This window comes from Dinoponera quadriceps, unplaced genomic scaffold, assembly GCF_001313825.1.
Source record: "Dinoponera quadriceps isolate SergipeBrazil2010 unplaced genomic scaffold, ASM131382v1 scaffold419, whole genome shotgun sequence".
Taxonomy (NCBI): domain Eukaryota; kingdom Metazoa; phylum Arthropoda; class Insecta; order Hymenoptera; family Formicidae; genus Dinoponera; species Dinoponera quadriceps.
Genome location: NW_014554514.1, coordinates 21,513 through 41,725, shown reverse-complemented (window position 1 = coordinate 41,725; position 20,213 = coordinate 21,513). Strand labels below are relative to the sequence as shown.

At 35.7% G+C, this 20,213-nt stretch overlaps 4 protein-coding genes and 1 long non-coding RNA gene across 5 annotated transcripts; 4 read left to right on the top strand and 1 right to left on the bottom strand.

The window, feature by feature from the left end:
* Positions 1-473: 473 nt before the first annotated feature.
* Positions 474-2,758, top strand: LOC106751737 (cytochrome P450 9e2-like). Its single transcript, XM_014632790.1, has one exon. The coding sequence runs from the start codon at positions 512-514 to the stop codon at positions 2,063-2,065; it is 1,554 nt and encodes a 517-aa protein (XP_014488276.1). The 5' UTR covers positions 474-511; the 3' UTR covers positions 2,066-2,758.
* Positions 2,759-5,279: 2,521 nt separating this feature from the next.
* On the top strand, positions 5,280-7,156 carry LOC106751738 (cytochrome P450 9e2-like). Its single transcript, XM_014632792.1, has one exon. The coding sequence runs from the start codon at positions 5,357-5,359 to the stop codon at positions 6,908-6,910; it is 1,554 nt and encodes a 517-aa protein (XP_014488278.1). The 5' UTR covers positions 5,280-5,356; the 3' UTR covers positions 6,911-7,156.
* A 1,554-nt stretch (positions 7,157-8,710) lies between these two features.
* On the top strand, positions 8,711-11,537 carry LOC106751740 (cytochrome P450 9e2-like). The gene has a single exon (XM_014632794.1). The coding sequence runs from the start codon at positions 9,251-9,253 to the stop codon at positions 10,796-10,798; it is 1,548 nt and encodes a 515-aa protein (XP_014488280.1). The 5' UTR covers positions 8,711-9,250; the 3' UTR covers positions 10,799-11,537.
* A 551-nt stretch (positions 11,538-12,088) lies between these two features.
* On the top strand, positions 12,089-15,098 carry LOC106751734 (cytochrome P450 9e2-like). The gene has a single exon (XM_014632789.1). The coding sequence runs from the start codon at positions 12,630-12,632 to the stop codon at positions 14,175-14,177; it is 1,548 nt and encodes a 515-aa protein (XP_014488275.1). The 5' UTR covers positions 12,089-12,629; the 3' UTR covers positions 14,178-15,098.
* A 2,130-nt stretch (positions 15,099-17,228) lies between these two features.
* LOC106751742 lies at positions 17,229-17,919 on the bottom strand. Its single transcript, XR_001375092.1, has 2 exons — positions 17,746-17,919; positions 17,229-17,384 (listed from the first exon to the last, which is right to left on the bottom strand). It is a non-coding gene; the product is annotated as an uncharacterized LOC106751742 (long non-coding RNA).
* Positions 17,920-20,213: the final 2,294 nt, after the last annotated feature.

The following is a 20,213-nucleotide window of genomic DNA, read 5'->3' as shown; positions in this document are numbered from 1 at the left end:
TCTCATTGTTATTTTGAGAATATAAAATATAATCTCACTTTTTATATTTTCGTACGTAAAATTTGCACTTCAAAATTTCTGTCTTAGAATCAAATAACTTGACGTTAAATTAAGCATTATTATTACACACGGGTGCAAGTTATAAGATAGAAGATTGATAAGACGACAATTCAATGCATCAGAAGCTATTATCCTTGAGAAAGTATTATAATATCGTCGAAATAAAAACTAAAAACTTTTAAATAAAATAAAAACTTTTCGTGAAATTTTGAATAATATATTTTGGCGAAAAATCACGACGTTTGAAACAAAACGTTTGTTAAAAGGATTGTTTATTACGTAAAAAACACATGTTAAAGATGTTACGACCGGTTATAGTCCAAGAGGTGTTTTCCTCATCCCCTCTTCTGCTCGCAATTGATAAGATGTGTTGGTGAATGTATATGTGCGTATTTATAACATCCTGTGCCGCTAGCAACGTAATCATTCGTTCTGGGACGCGTCTGTCACGATGGAGTCATCGTGGTCGCCGTTGTTCTCGTCAACGTTTGGACTCGTATTGGCTACCTTACTAACTATCGGCGCGTTGAAAGTTATAGCTCTTGTGCACCATCAGTACACTTACTGGAGTAAAAGGGGCATACCTAACGTACGAACAATTCCGTTTTTGGGAACGTCTTGGAAGGTGTTGCTTCGACGCATTAGTTTCATCGACTACAGTAAATTCACCTACAATTATGATCCAGACGCAAAGTACATCGGACTGATGGACATGGCCACTCCTCTCATTCTTCTGCGTGACCCCGAGCTGATCAGGGATATTATGGTGAAAGATTTTGAAAATTTTCCGGACCACCGTACCTTTGTGAGTGAAGAGTTAGACCCTTTGTTCGGTAAGAACGTTTTTTCCTTACGCGGAAGTCGCTGGAAAGAAATGAGGAATACGTTGAGCCCGTCTTTTACTGCCAGTAAGATGAAAGCTATGTTTGAGCTAGTGTCAAAGTGTTCCCGCGAATTCGCTGAATATCTAGTCGATCATCCGGAGTTCTGCTCTTCCATCGATACGAAGGAGGCCTTCAGACGGTACACCACCGACGTAATTGCCACGTCGGCTTTCGGCATAAGTGTGAATTCCATGAAGGATCGGGACAACGAATTTTTCACGAAAGGAGTGGAGTCTACCAGATTCGGCAGCTTTACATCCTTATTGAAGATGATATTATTGCGCGCGGTACCGCGTATAATGAAGGCGCTAAAAGTGAATTTCTTCCCGGCAGCTACGTCCCAATTTTTCAAGAGAATTGTGGCGGAGACCATTAAAGTCCGTGAAGAGCAAGGTATTGTCCGGCCGGACATGATCCACTTATTAATGCAAGCTCGAAACAGGGAGGGTCCCAGTGTACATGAAATGACTCTGGATGACATCGTATCGCAGGCCTTCATCTTTTTCTTGGCCGGCTTCGACACTTCTGCGACGTTGATGTGCTTCGTCGCTCATGAGCTCGCGGTTCATCGAGACATTCAGGATCGTCTGTTTGAAGAGGTGGAGCAGCATTTCGCCGAGGGAAACGGTGAGATCTCTTATGAGTCAGTGTCGAAAATGGTTTACATGGATATGGTGGTGTCCGAGGCTCTTCGGAAGTATCCGCCGGTGATCTTTATCGACAGACTTTGTGTGAAGAGCTACGAACTACCTCCAACGAAACCAGGTTATAAGAGCGTGATTGTCGAGCCCGACTGTATGACGTGGGCGCCTGTTTACGCGTTGCATCATGATCCTAAGTATTTTCCGAACCCGTCCAAGTTTGATCCCGAGAGGTTCAGCGACGTGAACAAGGTCAACATCGTGCCGTACACTTATATGCCCTTCGGCCACGGGCCCAGGAAGTGCATCGGCAATCGTTTCGCCCTTATGGAGACGAAACTTTTGGTGGCTTACCTTCTACACAATTTCGTCTTCAAGACCACCGAAAAAACCGTCGAGCCCATTGTGTTTGATAAAAAGCAGTTCACTTTGCAACCCGATGGTGGATTCTGGATTACATTGGAGATGAGGAAAAAGTGACAGTAGACGTAACGCGCGGAACTTACATAACTCGTGGTTATCGATAGATGGAATATTATGAATTTATTAAAGTAGACGCTTATTGCTGTTAACGGTTTAGCTCCGTATAAAAGGGAATATTGCTACTATTACATTCGGACTGTATTTCGTTTTATCGTAGAAAATCAAAACTTTTTTTCTTTAATATTATAATTAAATTACTTTATATTACAATAAAAATCTCTAATATTACAATTTAATATTACAATTATAATCTCTAATATTACAATTATAATTATTAGATTATTAGGCATATAAAGATAACTTTTTGCACGGGAAATTTCTAAAGTATAATATTAACACAGTCGCGTATCTCGCGTAACCGGAATCTCGCATAATCTTACACAGACGTAGACCAAGGACAAATTTCAGAATTGAATATATAACATCGATTAAATCAGTTATTAAATGTTTGACCTTGCCACGCGCCGCTTACGATGAGGATATTTTGCATAAGTGATCGTTGTTCGTTAGACATGTCTTATTGTCGGCAATTTGGTAACAGCTTATAATCACGGGAAAAAGAAAAAATAGAGTAATTTAGAAATATCTATGTTACTGTAAAGACTATGTTACTTTAAAGATATTAATTTTAAGTTAAGTGGATAGAACTTTTATGTTTTATTAATTAAAATTAGTAGTTTTATCTTCCCTTAAATTAATTATTATTGGAGATTATGGAACACATTTATATGAATTTAATTTATGGTAATGATAATAAATATATTAAATATAAGTATTACTGTCTTTTCGCTCACAAATTTTGCTGAAGTTATGTAGACAAAGAGGAATATAAAGTAAGGTTTCCGTGAAAATTATTAATTCCAAGAGAATTTGTAATTTGCATTTTGAATGTAATTATTCTCTTTATAAGGAAAATGAATAGGTTGATATTACAACCTGATACAGTAATGTTTACGAAAGGTCGGAATCATTTTCACTCAAAACGCGATTCCAATTCCGAACGTAATAAAATTCCAATATACTGCAAACCTTTAAATTTTAATTAATATATCAACAATTGCATATATTTTTTTATATAGTGCCAGTGGTAGTTGCATTTCTATTTGTTGTTTCTACAACAAAAAATATATAAAAGTTAATTTTAATAACTGATTTAATCGATGTTATATATTCAATTCTGAAATTTGTCCTTGGTCTACGTCTGTGTAAGATTATGCGAGATTCCGGTTACGCGAGATACGCGACTGTGTGAAGTTTTGTATTAGAGAGCTGCTCCTTCAGGGTCGACGCTGATCTTATACGCTGATCAAATTATTTCCGTAGGGTTATTTTTTATTGGTATATTAATTATTCCATAGGGATGTCTTAGCAACAGTCGGGCGGGCACGTGCCGTACTGAACCCGTGTATTGTAATGTCCAACGTGGTATTTTCTTGCAATGCGTGTATTTCCGTAGCGCGGTCGAAACGTCCTTGACAGCGTTTCGGCAGCGGTAAGGTGAATAAAATAATGCGCGATTATAACACTCTGTGGGAAAATGATAATAAAACTGATATAGTAAATTAAACTTTATGGAAATATAAATATATCTCAAACGAGGATTAGGATGTCCCAACATTCTCTCAATAAAATATCTCCCTGATTGACTTCTTTACATTAAAATGATTGGCAAAGCATTTACATGAAACATTGAAATTAGAGTTTACTCGTACTGTAAAGCTAAGTATATATTAGAATATGTCGAATGGGATTCTTATAAAATCCAAAACAGATGTCACAAATATTATAGTAAGAAAATAATCACTTTCGATAGCCAAAAATTGTCTTACTCACCTTGACTTAAAATTATAATCTTTACAATTTGGTAAACTAAGTTCTTATATATATCACGTAGAAATACATCAGATGTATTTCAATCAAAAATATATTACCAATTATTAGGAAGAAAATAATCCTATCTTCCTCTCTCTATAAATTTCCCTTATTTCCACTATAGTTACACTTCTTTGAATATACTTTTATAATATTGTTAAATCTAATGACGAATTCGATTGGATGTATTAGTGCACACTGAGTACGCACTAAAATTTGTTCATAATCCGTTTTTATTTTTAGGTCTTTATTTAGGTTTTTATTTTTCGTCTTAAATACGACTTCAAAAGCTTCTTATAATTTTCAAAGAAACGATCCGTACAGATGCTGTATACATTATTTTATTGACTAAGATATATTTGAAGTAGTATTTAAGACTATTTTTAAGTATAAAAACGAGCTATAAACCAATCTTAGTTCGCACTCGGTGCGTATTAATACATCTAATCTAATTCGCCATAAAAGAATGTTTTACTACTCGTTGAAATGTCCCTGAATTATTGTATTCTTGAATATCTACATCGCCAGTTGCAATCAGTTTGTTATCAGCAAGGTGCTTTCAAGATATATCCTAAGACATTTATTTCTCAAGATTGTTTTTTAATCTCAAGAAGATATATTTCTTGCTATAATAACGCAATTGCTATAATAACGAAATGTAAGATGAAAAAGTGTACATGAAAAAAATATAATATAATAAAATGAAATGTAAGATGAGAAAGTGTAGATGAAAAAGTTATTTTTTATTTGTAAATATTTTATGGATATTCTGTTCTATTTATTTTAATATATAAATTGATAACATATGCTCACATTTTATAACATAAAAAATTTTAATTATATTTAATTAAGGAATTGCAAAATTTAAGAGAAAAGAAAGCAAGAACAAATGAAAGTACAAAGTGTATTTTCACGACCTAGTATTTTTCATTGTAATTTTGAGGAAATTAAATATAATCGCATTTTTTATATTTTCGTACGCAAAATTTATACGTAAAATTTGTACTCCAAAATTTCTGTCTTAGAACCGAATAATTTGATGTTAAATTACTATTACACACGAATGCAAGTTATAAGATAGAAGATTGAAAAAAATGTCAATTCAATAAATCAAAAGCTATTATCTTTGAGAAAGTATTATAACATCGTCGACATAAAACTTTTCGTGAAATTTTGAATAATATACTTTGGCGAAAAATCACGACGCTTGAAACAATACTTTTATTAAAAGGATTATTTATAACGTAGAAAACACATGTTAAGGATGCTATGGTCTGTTATAGTCCAAGAGATATTTTCCTCGTCCCCTCTTCTGCTCGCGAATGATAAGATGTGTTGGTGAATGTACATGTGCGTATTTATAACATCCTGTTCCGCCAGCGACGTAACCATTCGTTTCCGGACGCATTTTTCACGATGGAGTCGTCGTCGTCGTCACCGTTGTTCTCGTCAACCTTTGGACTCTTTTTGGCTATCTTACTAACTATCGGCTCGTTGAAAGTTATAGCTCTTATGTACTATCAGTACACTTACTGGAGTAAAAGGGGCATACCTAAAATACGAACAATTTCGTTTTTGGGAATGTCTTGGAAGGTGTTGCTTCGACGCATTCGTTTCACCGACTACATGAATTTTACCTACAATTATGATCCAGACGCAAAGTACATCGGACTGATGGACGTGGCCACTCCTCTCATTTTTCTACGTGACCCCGAGCTGATCAGAGATATTATGGTGAAAGATTTCGAACATTTTCCGCACCACCCTACCTATGCGAATGAAGAATTAGACCCTTTGTTCGGTAAGAACGTTTTCTCTTTGCGTGGAAATCGCTGGAAAGAAATGAGAAATACGTTGAGCCCTTCTTTTACTGCCAGTAAGATGAAAGCTATGTTCGAGCTGGTGTCAAAGTGTTCCCGCGAATTCGCTGAATATCTAGTCTATCATCCGGAGCTCTGCTCTTCCATCGATACTAAGGAGGCCTTCAGACGGTACACCACCGACGTAATTGCCACGTCTGCTTTCGGCATAAGTGTGAATTCCATGAAGGATCGGGACAACGAATTTTTCACAAGAGGATTGGAGTCTACCAGATTCTTCAGCTTTACATCCATATTGAAGTTTACATTATTCCGCGCAGTTCCGCGATTAATGAAGTCGTTAGGGGTGACTTTCTTTTCGGCAGCTACGTTCCAATTTTTCAAGAGAATTGTGGCGGAGACCATTAAAGTCCGGGAAGAACAAGGTATCGTCCGGCCGGACATGATTCACTTATTGATGCAAGCTCGCAAGGAGGGTCCCAATGTACGTGAAATAACTCTGGATGACATCGTATCGCAGGCCTTCGTCTTTTTCTTGGCTGGCTTTGACACTTCTGCGACGTTGATGTGCTTCGTCTCTCATGAGCTCGCGGTTCATCGAGACATTCAGGATCGTCTGTTTGAAGAGGTGGAGCAGCATTTCGCCGAGGGAAACGGTGAGATTTCTTATGAGTCAGTGTCGAAAATGGTTTACTTAGATATGGTGATGTCTGAGGCTCTTCGGAAGTATCCGCCGGCGCCCTTCATCGACAGACTTTGTGTGAAGAGCTACGAACTACCCCCAACGAAACCGGGTTACAAGAGCATGATTGTCGAGCCTAACTGTATAATATGGGCGCCTGTTTACGCGTTGCATCATGATCCTAAGTATTTTCCGAACCCGTCCAAGTTTGATCCTGAGAGGTTCAGCGACGCGAACAAGGTCAACATCGTGCCGTACACTTATATGCCCTTCGGCCACGGGCCCAGGAAGTGCATCGCCTATCGTTTCGCACTGATGGAGACGAAACTCTTAGTGGCTTACCTCCTACACAATTTTGTCTTCAAGACCACCGAAAAAACCATCGAGCCCATCGTGTTTGATAAAAGCACGCGTACTTTGCAACCCGATGGCGGATTCTGGATTGCATTGGAGCAGAGGAAGAATTGACAATAGACGTAATGCGGAATGACTTACATTACTCGTGTTTATCGGTAGATGGAATATTATGAATTTTTTAATGTAGACGCTTATTGCTGTTAACAGTTTAGTTCCGTATTAAAGGGAATATTGCTACTGTTATGTTCGAGGATTGTATTTCGGTTTACCGCAAAAAATCAAAACTAAATTTTTCTATTATTACAATTATAATTATTAGATTATTACGCACATAAAGATGACTTTTTACACGGGAAGTTTCTAAAGTGCAATATTAACGAGCAATCCTCGTTTCGTTAAAATTGTTATTATTGCATTACTTGCGTAATAAGAGTAATATTCTATGTATATTAGTATTCTAATAGTGTTATAGCGCATGATGTTTTTGCTGAGCGATCCAAAGTTTGACCTTGCCACGTGTTACTCACGATAACGACATTTTGCATCAGTAATCAGATGTTCGTTATACGTGTTTTATTGTCGCCAAATCTTAACAAGCTTATAACCATCGGAAGAGGAAAAAATAGAATAATTTAAAAATATCTCGATTACGCCACTGCAAAGATATTAATTTTAAGTTAAATGGATTAAACTTTTATGTCTCATTAATTAAAATTAGTATTTTTATCTTTTTTTAAATTAATTATTATTGGAGATTATGGAACATAGCCACTGGAATTTATATTTCATCCTTATGAAAATAAATATGTTAAATTTAAATATTGCTGCTTTTTTGCTCACAAATTTTGCTCAAGTTATATAAACAAAGGAAAATATGTACTAATGTTTCCATGAAAATATTTAATTCCAGGGGAACTTGATAAGAAGAGACCTTTCTAAATATAATTGCCGTTATTTTTGGAAATGAAAAGTAATTTAAATTTATAATAAAAATATGTCAAATACATAAAAATTTCCAAATATATATTCTGATAGTATTTATCTAAAATATAGAGGAAATCTATTAAAATTGCAACGTAATTCGTTGTTACGTTCTTCAAATAAAAGATAATTCTTCCGTAAAAAATATTTTGCATGTTAAATATTGCATTTAATTAATTACAAGTAAATATTGCAGTTAGAGACATTCTATATGTTACTGTAGTTTTATTAAAAGCTATATGCTGAAATATCCAAGTGAGAAGTTGAGGAAACACTTAACATCGATTATCTCAAAATTTGGCGTATTCAGGTTACATTAGAATAAATATGAGTTTTAAAATTGTTTTTTGCAATGAAATTTTAAAATCCTCTCAAAATTTTTAATACATATTTTTGAACATAATTCTTTCTACACTAAAATGATAATGTATGAAAAAATTCATAATCTCTGACATATAATTTAGAATTATTCTTATATCTGTCATTTTTTATGTACATACTTGATCTTACGGCATTACCATACTGCTTATTCACGTTGCTAAATTGTAAAAATGTCAAGATAATTCACATATCTAAATATTTATAAATTATTGCACCTCCCATTTCCCCATCCACCACCCCTGCCCCCTCTCTCTCGATCATTTAATTCGTCGTCTGCTATCTATTTGTTATCAATCATATTTTCGAAAAATATTCTGAGACATTTGCATCTTAATTTCCGTTTTTAATTGCAAGAAGATGTATTCTTTTGCTGCAACAACAATAACACTACAACGATAAAGAAAAAAAGCTCATATTTGAAAGGAATTTATGTATGTTTTGTTTCATTTACTTTGATATATAAAATTAAAATATACGTCCATTCGTTTATAGCATACTATATTTCAAATTATACTTAATGAAAGGTAAAAGCGAAAAGAAAATAGTAAGTAATAATACAAAGCATATTTTCGCGCAATAATGATCAAGCTCTCACTATTTTCCTGGTTGAGCCAGTTTCATTCTCAAAATTCTTCATTTTAATTCCGTAATTGTGTGTAATCCGCACCCTGTATTTTTCATTCCAGTATCGAATAATTCACTGTTAAGTTAATGATGACACGCGAGTACAATCTATAAGATAGATCGATCATTAATCGAGCGATATTAATCCGACGGTTTTAGAACTATCATCTTTGAGAAAATGTCATTGGAGTTAAACATTCTCTTCTGTGAAATTTGGAGTAGTTAGCATTGGCGAGGGGTTACTTGCGCTTGAAAGAGCATGTTTAAAAGAATTGTTTCCTACATAGATAACAGACACACGGTACTGATATAAACGTAATAGTCCCAGAGGCGTTTGTCTTGTCTCTCCCACTTGTCTCCCCACTCCACTCGCGCATGATAAGGTTCGAGTCGGTACATGTATGTATTTATAACATCCTATACCGCGAACGATGAAGTCATTCGTTTTCCGACGCGTTAGTCACGATGCAGTTGTCACCGATATTCTCGTCACCTTTTGCTGTTTTATTGACCACTTTGTTTATCATCGGCGTGTTGAAAGTTATCGTCTTTTTGTACCAGCAACATACCTACTGGAAGAAGAGAGGAGTACCTTGTATACGAATAATTCCGGCTTTCCGAATAGCTGGAAGACTGTTGCTGCGACGTTTGAGCATTACTGACTATATCAGCTTCATTTACAATTATGATTGGGATGCAAAGTACATCGGACTGATGGACATGACCACTCCTGTCGTCCTTCTGCGTGACACCGAGCTTATCAGAGATGTCATGGTGAAAGATTTCGAACATTTTCCGGACCACCGCTCCTTCGCGAATGAGGAGATAGATCCCTTGTTCAGTAAGAATATCGCTGCCTTGCGCGGCAATCGCTGGAAAGAAATGAGGAACACGTTGAGCCCTTCTTTCACCGCCAGCAAAATGAAAGTCATGTTCGAGCTAGTGTCAAAGTGTGCCCGCGAATTCACTGAATATCTGACTGATCATCCAGAGCTGTGTTCTTCCATTGATACGAAGGATGCCTTCAGACGGTATACCACCGACGTAATTGCCACGTCGGCCTTCGGAATAAGCGTGAATTCCATGAAGGATCGGAACAACGAATTTTTCACAAGAGGAGTGGAGACCACCAAGTTCGGCGGCTTTTCGAATATGATGAAGTTTATGTTATACCGCGCTAGTCCGCGCTTAGCGAAGGCGCTTGGTTTCCAGCTAATTTTGCCAGATACATCTAAGTTCTTCAAGAGAATCGTGGCGGAGACTATTAAAACCCGGGAAGAGCAAGGTATCGTCCGACCGGATATGATCCACTTATTGATGCAAGCTCGGAGCAAGGAGGGTCCTAATGTGCCCGAGATGACGCTGGAAGACATCGTTGCGCAAGCCTTCATCTTCTTCTTGGCCGGCTTTGACACATCTGCGACGTTGATGTGCTTTCTCGCTCATGAACTTGCGGTCCACCGGGACATTCAAGATCGCTTGTTTGAGGAGGTGGAGCTGCATTTCGCGGAAGGAAACGGCGAAATCTCTTATGAAGCAGTGTCGAAGATGACCTACATGGATATGGTGGTGTCTGAGGCTCTCCGGAAATATCCGCCGGCGATCATGACCGACAGGCTATGTACGAAGAGTTATGAACTACCTTCGACGAAGCCTGGTTGCAAGAACGTGATCCTCGAGCCGAATTCCATGACGTGGATACCTGTTTACGCGTTGCACCATGATCCTAAGTATTTCCCGAACCCTTCGAAATTTGATCCCGAGAGATTCAGCCACGAAAACAAGGACAACATCGTGCCGTACACTTATATGCCCTTCGGCTTTGGGCCCAGGATGTGCATCGGTAATCGTTTCGCCCTTATGGAGACGAAACTCTTGGTAGCATATCTCCTACACCGATTTATCTTCAAGGTCACGGAGAAAACCGTCGAGCCCATCGTGTTCGATGCAAAGCAGTTGTCATTGCAACCCGTTGGTGGGTTCTGGATCGCATTGGAAAAGAGGGAAAAGTAAAACGAGACATTTTACGTAGAATGACTTACCTAACTCATATTTGTCGACAGGTGGAATATTATAAGTAATGTATCAAAGTAAAGTTTCAAAGTAGACACTTACTACTGTTAACTTGTTTCGCTTCGTATAAAAGAGAGTATTGCTATTATTGCGTTCGATCTATCCAAGTTTTGCTTTTGATACGAAAGGTAACTGAACTTCTCAGGTATTAAAATGTTACAATTATTAAATTATTATGCATATAAAAATATTTTTCAACGGAAACAATTTCTAAAGTTTAATAGGAACGAGTGACTTCGCTTTGGTAAAGTTGCTCTGTCATTCATGCAATTTAGTAATTTAGCCTAGAGTGTTTATCTTGAGTGGTCTGAAGTTCAATCTTGCTGCAGACTATTTATGGTGAGGACGTTCGGCGTCAGTGATTGTTGCGTCACTTGTTGTGCGTCTCTAATCTTGTTCATGAAGTAGCAGCCTTTTGAAGGCGGCAAAAGAATAGATAGAGATATCTCGATTATACTCGCGCAAAAATAATAATTTTAGATTAACTAGTTTTATATTTCATTTATCAATGAGTACTGTATTCTTTCTCCTAGTCATATAGAATATTGGAGATTGCACAGAACGTGCACTTGAATTTAATTCGTGGATGTGAAAGTAAACATATCAAATTTAATTGTTATTGCTTTTCTGTACAAGATTTTCGCTCAAATTGTGTGAAAATAAAGGAATACTAAACGTCTATGCGAAGATTGTTTATTTAGGGAGAAATCGATAAACGTAGGCATCTACCAACTGTAACCGTCGGAGTTTCCCGAAATTACAATTAGATTGAGTTCGTAATATACAATGCATTTGTAGTTATCTGCATAAAGTTAAGAAAGTTGGCAAAGAGTGTCGACATTTTCCACGTGTTCCCTGAACTACTGTGCTCTTGAATATCTAACTCGTCATATAATCGATTTGTAATCATTCATGCCATTTTCGAGGAACATCTTGAAATATTTATCTTTTGATGCCGTTTTTTAAATCTTAAGAAGTTGTAATCTTTTGCTACATTATCATCGTAGCAATGATAACGCCACGATAAGAAACTTGTATTTATTATATTTGTCCAAGAAAACTTGAAGAACATATTTGTATTTGTAAGTATTTTATGGACGTTCTGTTTCATCTATTTTGATACATAAAATTAAAACGTATTCTCATTCGTTTATAATAAAATTTTAAATTATATTGAATGGAAGAGAAAAGAAATAAGAAAATTCAAGAAAATATAAAGGAAAAGAAAGGAAGTATAAACAATAAAACAAAGTTTATTTTCACGTACTATAGATCAATCTCCCCTATTTTTCTCCACTTTGAGTGATTTTCACTATCAAAATAAAATATAAGTACATGAATTTATATTTTCACAATTGTAATCCACTCTGAAAGGCCAGTCTCAAAACCGTAAAATTCAACGTCAAATTAACTACGACATGCGGTTGTAACCTATAAGGCAAAACATTAATTGGACAATTCGATGGATTAGGAACTATTTATTATATCTAAGAAAGTACCGAAATATTTTCAGAATTAAATATTTTTCTCTGTCATATTTCGAATTATTTGCTTTAGCGAGGAATTATATATCCTTGAAGCACGTTTGAAAAGATTGTTTACTACTAAGATAATACGCGATGTTAATGCTCCGGTTCATACGAGTTTGATGTCTTTCCCTCCTCTGCACACGCAAGATAAGAATGCCGGTGACAAACCGGTATATGTCTTCATTTATAACGTCCTATGCCACAAGCGATGAACTCATTCGTTGTTGGACGCGCCGGTCACGATGGAGTTATCGTCGTTATTCTCGTCACCTTTCGCAGTTTTATTGACCACTTTGCTCATTATCGGTGTGCTGAAAATCGTCGCTTTTCTGTACCATCTGTTCACATACTGGATTAAAAGAGGTGCCCCTTACATAGACACAATTACGTTTTTAAGACTGTTTTGGAAAATGTTATTGCAACGCATAAGCTTCGCCGACCACAGCAAATTCGTCTACAATTATTTGCCGGACGCTAAGTACATCGGATTGATGGACATGGCCACTCCTGTCGTCCTTCTGCGCGATCCCGAGCTGATCAAAGACGTCTTGGTGAAAGACTTTGAACATTTCCCGGATCACTTCCCTGTCGTGGATGAGGACATGGATCCCTTCTTCGGTAGAAACATCGGCTTTTTGCGTGGCGACCGCTGGAAAGAAATGAGAAACACGTTGAGCCCTTCTTTCACCGCTAGCAAGATGAAAGTTATGTTTGAATTGGTGTCAAAGTGTTCTCGCGAATTCGTTGAATACCTGGTAGATCATCCGGAACTGTGTTCCTCCATCGACACGAAGGAGGTCTTCAGACGGTACACCACCGATGTAATTGCCACGTCGGCTTTCGGCATAAGCGTGAATTCTATGAAGGATCGGAACAACGAATTTTTTACAAGAGGAATGGAGACTTCCAAGGACTTGGCGTCGATCGGCACGTTTAAGTTCCTCTTATTTCGCGCAAGTCCGCGATTAGCGAAGGCATTAGGTATTCACCTTTTCTCGCCGAATACCTGTAAATTTTTCAAGAGAATCGTGGCTGAGACTATTCAAGCTCGGGAAGAACAAGGTATCGTCCGACCGGATATGATCCACTTATTGATGCAAGCTCGTAACAAGGAGGGACCCAATGTGTACATAATGACATTGGACGACATCGTGTCTCAAGCCTTCATCTTTTTCTTGGCCGGCTTCGAATCATCCGCCACGTTGATGTGCTTCCTCGCTCATGAACTTGCGGTTAATTCGGACATTCAGGATCGTTTGTTCGAGGAGGTGGAGCGACACTTTGCTGAGGGAGCCGGCGAGATCTCTTATGAGTCGGTGTCAAAGATGACTTACATGGACATGGTGGTGTCCGAGACTCTCCGCAAGTATCCGCCGGAGATCTTCATCGACAGGATCTGCGTGAAGAACTACAAGCTACCTCCGGCTAAGCCGGGCTGCAAGAGCGTGATCGTCGAATCCAACTCCATGATATGGGTGTCCGTTTACGCGTTGCACAATGATCCCAAGTATTTCCCGAACCCGTCGAAGTTCGATCCTGAGAGGTTCAGCGACGAGAACAAGGACAACATTATGCCGTACACTTACATGCCTTTCGGCCTTGGGCCCAGGATGTGCATCGGCAATCGTTTCGCTCTCATGGAGACGAAACTCTTGGTAGCTAATCTCCTTCACAAATTTGTCTTTAAAGCCACCGAGAAAACCGTCGAGTCTGTCGTGTTCGATGAAAAGCAATTTACGTTGCAACCTAAAAGCGGATTCTGGATCGCATTGGAGAAGAGGGAAAAGTAAAATACAACATCCCACGCGGAACGACTCACACAACTAGTATTTCATTGACAAATGAAATGTTATCATAGTAAATGTTTATTGTTATTAAACGTTTCACTCTGTCTATCGCTATAACGTTCGAGATATCCTCATTTTGTTTTTAACCGAAAAGTAAAATTATATTTCTCATATATATTGTAAATATAATTAATAGATTATTAAGGACAATGATCATTTTTCATATGGATAAGTTCTAAAGTATAATAAGAGAACAACTAACTCTTGTTTCGGTAAAATTTTATTCCTGTATCAATCGTGTAATAATCCGATGCAATACAGTTTGTTGTTTTTTTTGGGCGGTTCAATGTTTTTTTTGCTTTGTGCTTTTTCTTTGTGATAAGAGGATATTATATCAGTAATTGTCGCTCGTTAGAAGTGTTTCATTCTCGAAAGTAAGGTATTAAGTTGGTATGCACAGAAAAAGAGCGAACATAGTAATTTAGATATAATATAATATTGATTATATTATGGAAAATATAATAATTCTAGATTAAATAGTTTGATGTTTCGTTGATTAAAATGAATATTTAGATGTTCCCTTTAATCATATAGATTAAGTGGATATTACAGAATATACACACACATAGACACTTATCTTTATAGTTACAAAAGTAAATATAATTACATTTTTAAATATTGCTGTTCTTTATGTACAATTTTCACTCAAATTATATGAAGAAGAAGAATACAAAAAAAAAATAAATGTCTTTATGAAAATAATTTATTCAGAGAGAATTTAATAGGAATGAAAATCTGCACAACTATCGGAATCTTTCAAATTATAAATAAGTTGATTTCGTAATATACAATGTAGTTGCAGGCACTTAAATAATTTTTTTATAATGTTATTAAATTGCGAAAGTGTCGATAATTTTCGCATGTCGAAATGTTCCTGAATTACTGTATTCTTGAACATTAAATTCGGCATGTGTAATCAATTTGTTATCAATCGTGACATTTTTTATATATATCCTGCGATATTTGTTTCTTAATACCGTTTCATTAACCTCAAGAAAATGCATTTTTTTGTTACATTGTCATCGTAACAACGATAATGCTACGATAAGGAAATAATGCTTATATTTATAAGTATTTTATAGGAAAGTTTTGTTACATTTATTTTAATATATAAAGTAAATATAGAGGTTCATTCTGTTTTATTGTATATACAATTTTAAATTGTATTTAATTAAAGAGAAGAGAGCAGGGGTAAAAAAAGAACAACAAAGGAAAGAAAACAAAAGCAAGTGATGATAAAAATAGGTTTTCGCGCAGCAGTGATCAATCTGTCACTATTTTTCTTCCTCGCGACTTCCTGCTTTGAACAAAATATAAATTCTTTCTTTATAATTCCGTAGTGTATAATCCGTACTCTTATAACCGAATTTCCGTCTTACAATCGAATCAGTTTAATGTTAAATTAATCATAATACGCAAATATAACCCAAAAGTCATATAGTCAATCAAGCAATATTTACATGGATTATTACCTATTATGTTTTATCTTGGAGAAAGTATCAAAAAGTCTTCAGAGTGAAATATTTTCCTCTGTGAAATTTCGAATAATTCGTTTCGACGAGGAATTACGTATGCTTGAAGTGACACGTTTAAAACGATTATAAACAGGTAGATACTACGTGTTATTCATGCGACGGCCCATAATAGTCCGACGAGAGGCGTTTCTCTCCCCACTTCTGCTCGTGCAAGATAAAATTTGCGTCAGTGAACGTACATGTCCGTAATTATAACATTCTATACGATTCTCACGAACGATGAAATCATTCGTTCTCCTACGATCGATCATGATGGAGTTTCTGTCGTTATCTCCATTATTTTTTACATTTTTATTAATAACCTCTTTTCCACGTGTATACTTACTGAAATAAAAGAGGCGCCCTCTATATACGAACAATTCCGAATTTAGGATTGCCTTGGGAAGTGTTGTTTCGATATACAAGCTTGCCCGACTATAGCAAATACGTCTACAATTATGACACGGACGCTAAGTACATCGGCCTGATTGTCAAGGCTACTCTTCTCATTTTTCTGCGTGAACTTGAGCTGATAAAAAATGTTACGGTGAAGGATTTCGAACATTTTACGGACCATACATACTTTCTGACCGAGGAATTAGACCCATTTAAAAAGATTTAAACGATCCGAACAATTATTACCGTATATATTTTTATCATTTCGTATGTTTCACTAGTTGCTTTGTCTTATTTAAAAAAAAATTATTCAACATTTTTCTGATTAGTTCTTTGTTCTCTGGTGTTTTTCTTGACGAACGTCAATAAAGAGTACTGTTATATTTAATCTCAAAAGTAATGATGCAGATATGTTTATTATGCATAAATGCCAAGTTTCATAATACTCATCAAGAATCAGTCATCAAAAGATGACGCCGCAAAAAAAATAGGAGTGTTACATTTTTTGATGCTCTACAACATATCCAAGGCCCATCAAAATCGATGAGATACTGTTCCGACTGTTCCCATGTTCGATCTCGAGAGGTGCAGCGACGAGAACAAGAACATCATGCCTTATATTTACATGTTCTCCAGCCATGGGGCCAGAAAGTGCATCGGAAATTTTTTCGCCCTAATGGAGACGAAACTTTTGATAGCTTATTTCCTACACAAATTCATCTTTAAGGTTACGGAGAAGACCATCAAGCCCAGCGTGTTCGATAAAAAGCAGATTTCATTGCTATTTGTGTGCGGATTCTGAATCGCATTAGGAAAGAGAGAAAAGTAAAACGGTATTACACGCAAAATGACTTACGTAACTCTTATTTATCAATAGTTGGAATATTATCCAAGTATACGTACGAATATATCAGAGCATACGCTTGCTGTTATTAAATGTTTATCTCTATATAAAAGACGATATCGTTCTTGCGTTTGAGATACCCTCATTTCGTTTTTAAGGGGGAAGTCTACTGTGACAAGGGAAAAAACAGGCCGATTTTCCGAATTTTTTTTTCTAACAAAATATGACTCGTACATTAAATTAAATTAAACCGTCATCTTTATTATATATTCAAGTATTTGTAAAAAAATTTTCAAGTCGAAATATTCAAAATTGCCGTCGTGGCACTCCTTCAAGTGCAGGTCCGTTTTTTTTAGGTGCCCAAACGGTGTACATGAAATCTCACGTCTGGGTGATCTGAAACAAAAAACAAAATATGGTTATCATCTACATAGTATTGACTCTCGTCTGACGGAGGATTTTGTCGATAAAAAATTTTGGCGCCGAAAAAAAAATTCTTGAATTTTTTTCTATTTTTTTGCCCAAATTTGATGTTATTATTGTTTATAACAATTACACAAAAAACGATATCAAAAAAATGCTCCGCCAGACGAGAGACACTATTCCAGAGAATATGTGGTTAAAATTTCAAGTCGATTCATTCATTAAAACTCGAGATATCGTGTACACCGTATTGAAAAACTTAGTTTCGAGAAAAACGCGTTTAAAGTTTCGGCATTAGTTTTTTCAATGAAAAAATCATTTTTAAGCTTCTTACCATTAATCGCCCATTCCTGCTTCATATAGTACACCTTCTTCTTCAAGGAAATCCTCTTCGAGTGCCGATCGCGCCGTTCTTCTTTCGATTCTCCCTTCTTTTGAAGCGTCGAACGACCGTTCGTTTGCTCGTGATATTTTGCGCTCGTCCACGGTGTTGCATAAATTGAAGGCGTTTGGTCCAATTTTGATGTTCATAACGTTCATCATTTTGAGGATACTGGAGTAGCCTTCGTTGAAAATGCTCGCAGCACAATACGACGCAATATCGACGGTTTTTGCGCCGCTGAATGTTTGTTTCGGAGCTAACGATCAGATCATCTGTTGAAATCGCTTCTAACTGACTATAAAATATACCTAGTGACATCTGTTGATTGACTTGGAATATTAGAAATGTTAGAAATTGAATTGCAAGTCACTACGCTGTACCCGCCGAACAGATAGGAATTTGCCGCAGGTACGCGTTTCGGAGCGCTTCGGTAAAAAGTCGAAATTTCAATGAAGAAAAATTTAGCCGGCTATAACACCTAATGTACCTTATTTTAGAGGGTTCAAAGTATTTTTTAAGCCAATAAACAAAAAATTGATTTTTTGAAAATTTTACAGTAGACTTCCCCCTTAACACAAAAAGTAGAACAATATATTTTTCAAATATATTGTTATTATGTAATTAACGAGTGGCACGCGTGCAATAGTGTGCGTCAGTTTCCGTCCCATAAATGATGCGTCGCACTATTGCGCATTCTTGCGCTAGAAAGGACTCGGTTCATTTCTTTGCTAAAAATGTATTATTGAATTTAAAAGAATCACTAATTTTATTACTAATTTTATGTTTCCAATATCAAGGAATACAAATTTTATTTCAAAATTAAGTGGTTTTCTATCCGCGGTGTGTGGGGTTTTTCGTTAAACAGTATTTTCCGTTAAATATGCGCCTTAATTTAGTATTTAATTTAGTATTTTTATTATATTTCTTTCTTCTATATTAATTTGGGGATTATGATTGTGTTTTCGTAATTTTTTGTTAAGTTAAATGAAATTTTAATAAACATTTTCGAAAATTATAAGCGCAGTTTATCTTTGTGCATTTACTGGCGATGTGAATTACGAGTCGGCTGCAACGATAGGATTTTACACTCTTTTGCTTTTTGTTTTAAAAAATATTACAAAAAATATCATGAAAACATAATTTTAGTTCCCAAATCAAATGTAGAAGAAAGAAATCTACAACAAATTAAAATAAGGTGCGTATTAAACAGAAAATAATGTATAGAGGATTGGAAATTATTTAATTTTGGCATAAAATCCGTATTTCTTAACACTAAAAACATAATATTAGTTTTTTTAAATTAAATAATACATTTTTAGCGAAGAAATGAGGCGAGACTTTTCTGACAGAAGAGTGCACAATAATATACGTATGCTACTTATAGAACGGATACTGACGCGCATTATTGTATGCATGTAACTCAAATGCACGTAACTCAAATTAACACATTATTAGAGATGAAAGTAATTTTAAGAAACACCGATCATTTCCAAAGATATAACAAAAAAGACGAACAGCAGAATTGTTATTCTTGTATTATTTATATAATAATCAGCTGCAATGCAGGTTGTTGTTTTTGCGTTGAACTATTCACGGTTTGATTTTGCTTCTCGTGATAAGGACGATATTGTATCAGTAATTACCTTGTTAGATATTCTCGGAAATGAGATAATAAATATGTGACCACAGGATAAGAGCGAACGGAATAATTTAGACATGTCTTTGACTGTTATTGCAAAAGTAATAATCCCAGGTTGAATGGTTTTATTGATTATAATGGATACATTGATGTTCCCTTTAATCATATAGATTAAATGGAGATGACAGAACATAGTCTCTTGCATTTAATTTATGGTTATGAAAATAATCATAATTAAATTCATACATCTCTGTTTTCTCATTTTCACACAAATTACGTAATTTTCACCCAAATTATATGAAGGAAAAAATACAAAAAGATAAAAGTGTCAGTGAAAATAATTAGTTCAAGCAGAATATAATAAGATAGGGAATCTACACAAATACAACCATAGGAATTTTCCAAATTATGAATAGATTGATTTCGTAATATATAACGTAGCTGCAGTTATCTAAACTATGTTGTTGAATTGTAAGAGTATAGATATTTTTCACGTGGCGAAATGTCCCTGAACTACTGTACTCTGTTGAACATCTAACTCGGCATCTATAATCGATTTGTTATTAAACATAGTATTTTTGAGAAATATCTTGCGTCATTTATTTCTCAATACCGTTTTATTAATCTCTAGGAGATTCCTTCCTTTGTTATATTTTCATTGCAACAGTCATAATGCTATGATAAAGTAATACTTTTTGTATTTATAACCTACTTTAACAAGGATGTTTTGTTAGATTTATTTTAGAATATAAAGTTAAAATGTCCGTTTATTCGTTTATGA

Bases quoted from the DNA above. Each gene is read 5' to 3' on its own strand.
- LOC106751734 (XM_014632789.1), top strand. From the start codon at position 12,630: ATGGAGTTATCGTCGTTATTCTCGTCACCTTTCGCAGTTTTATTGACC.
- LOC106751738 (XM_014632792.1), top strand. From the start codon at position 5,357: ATGGAGTCGTCGTCGTCGTCACCGTTGTTCTCGTCAACCTTTGGACTC.
- LOC106751737 (XM_014632790.1), top strand. From the start codon at position 512: ATGGAGTCATCGTGGTCGCCGTTGTTCTCGTCAACGTTTGGACTCGTA.
- LOC106751740 (XM_014632794.1), top strand. From the start codon at position 9,251: ATGCAGTTGTCACCGATATTCTCGTCACCTTTTGCTGTTTTATTGACC.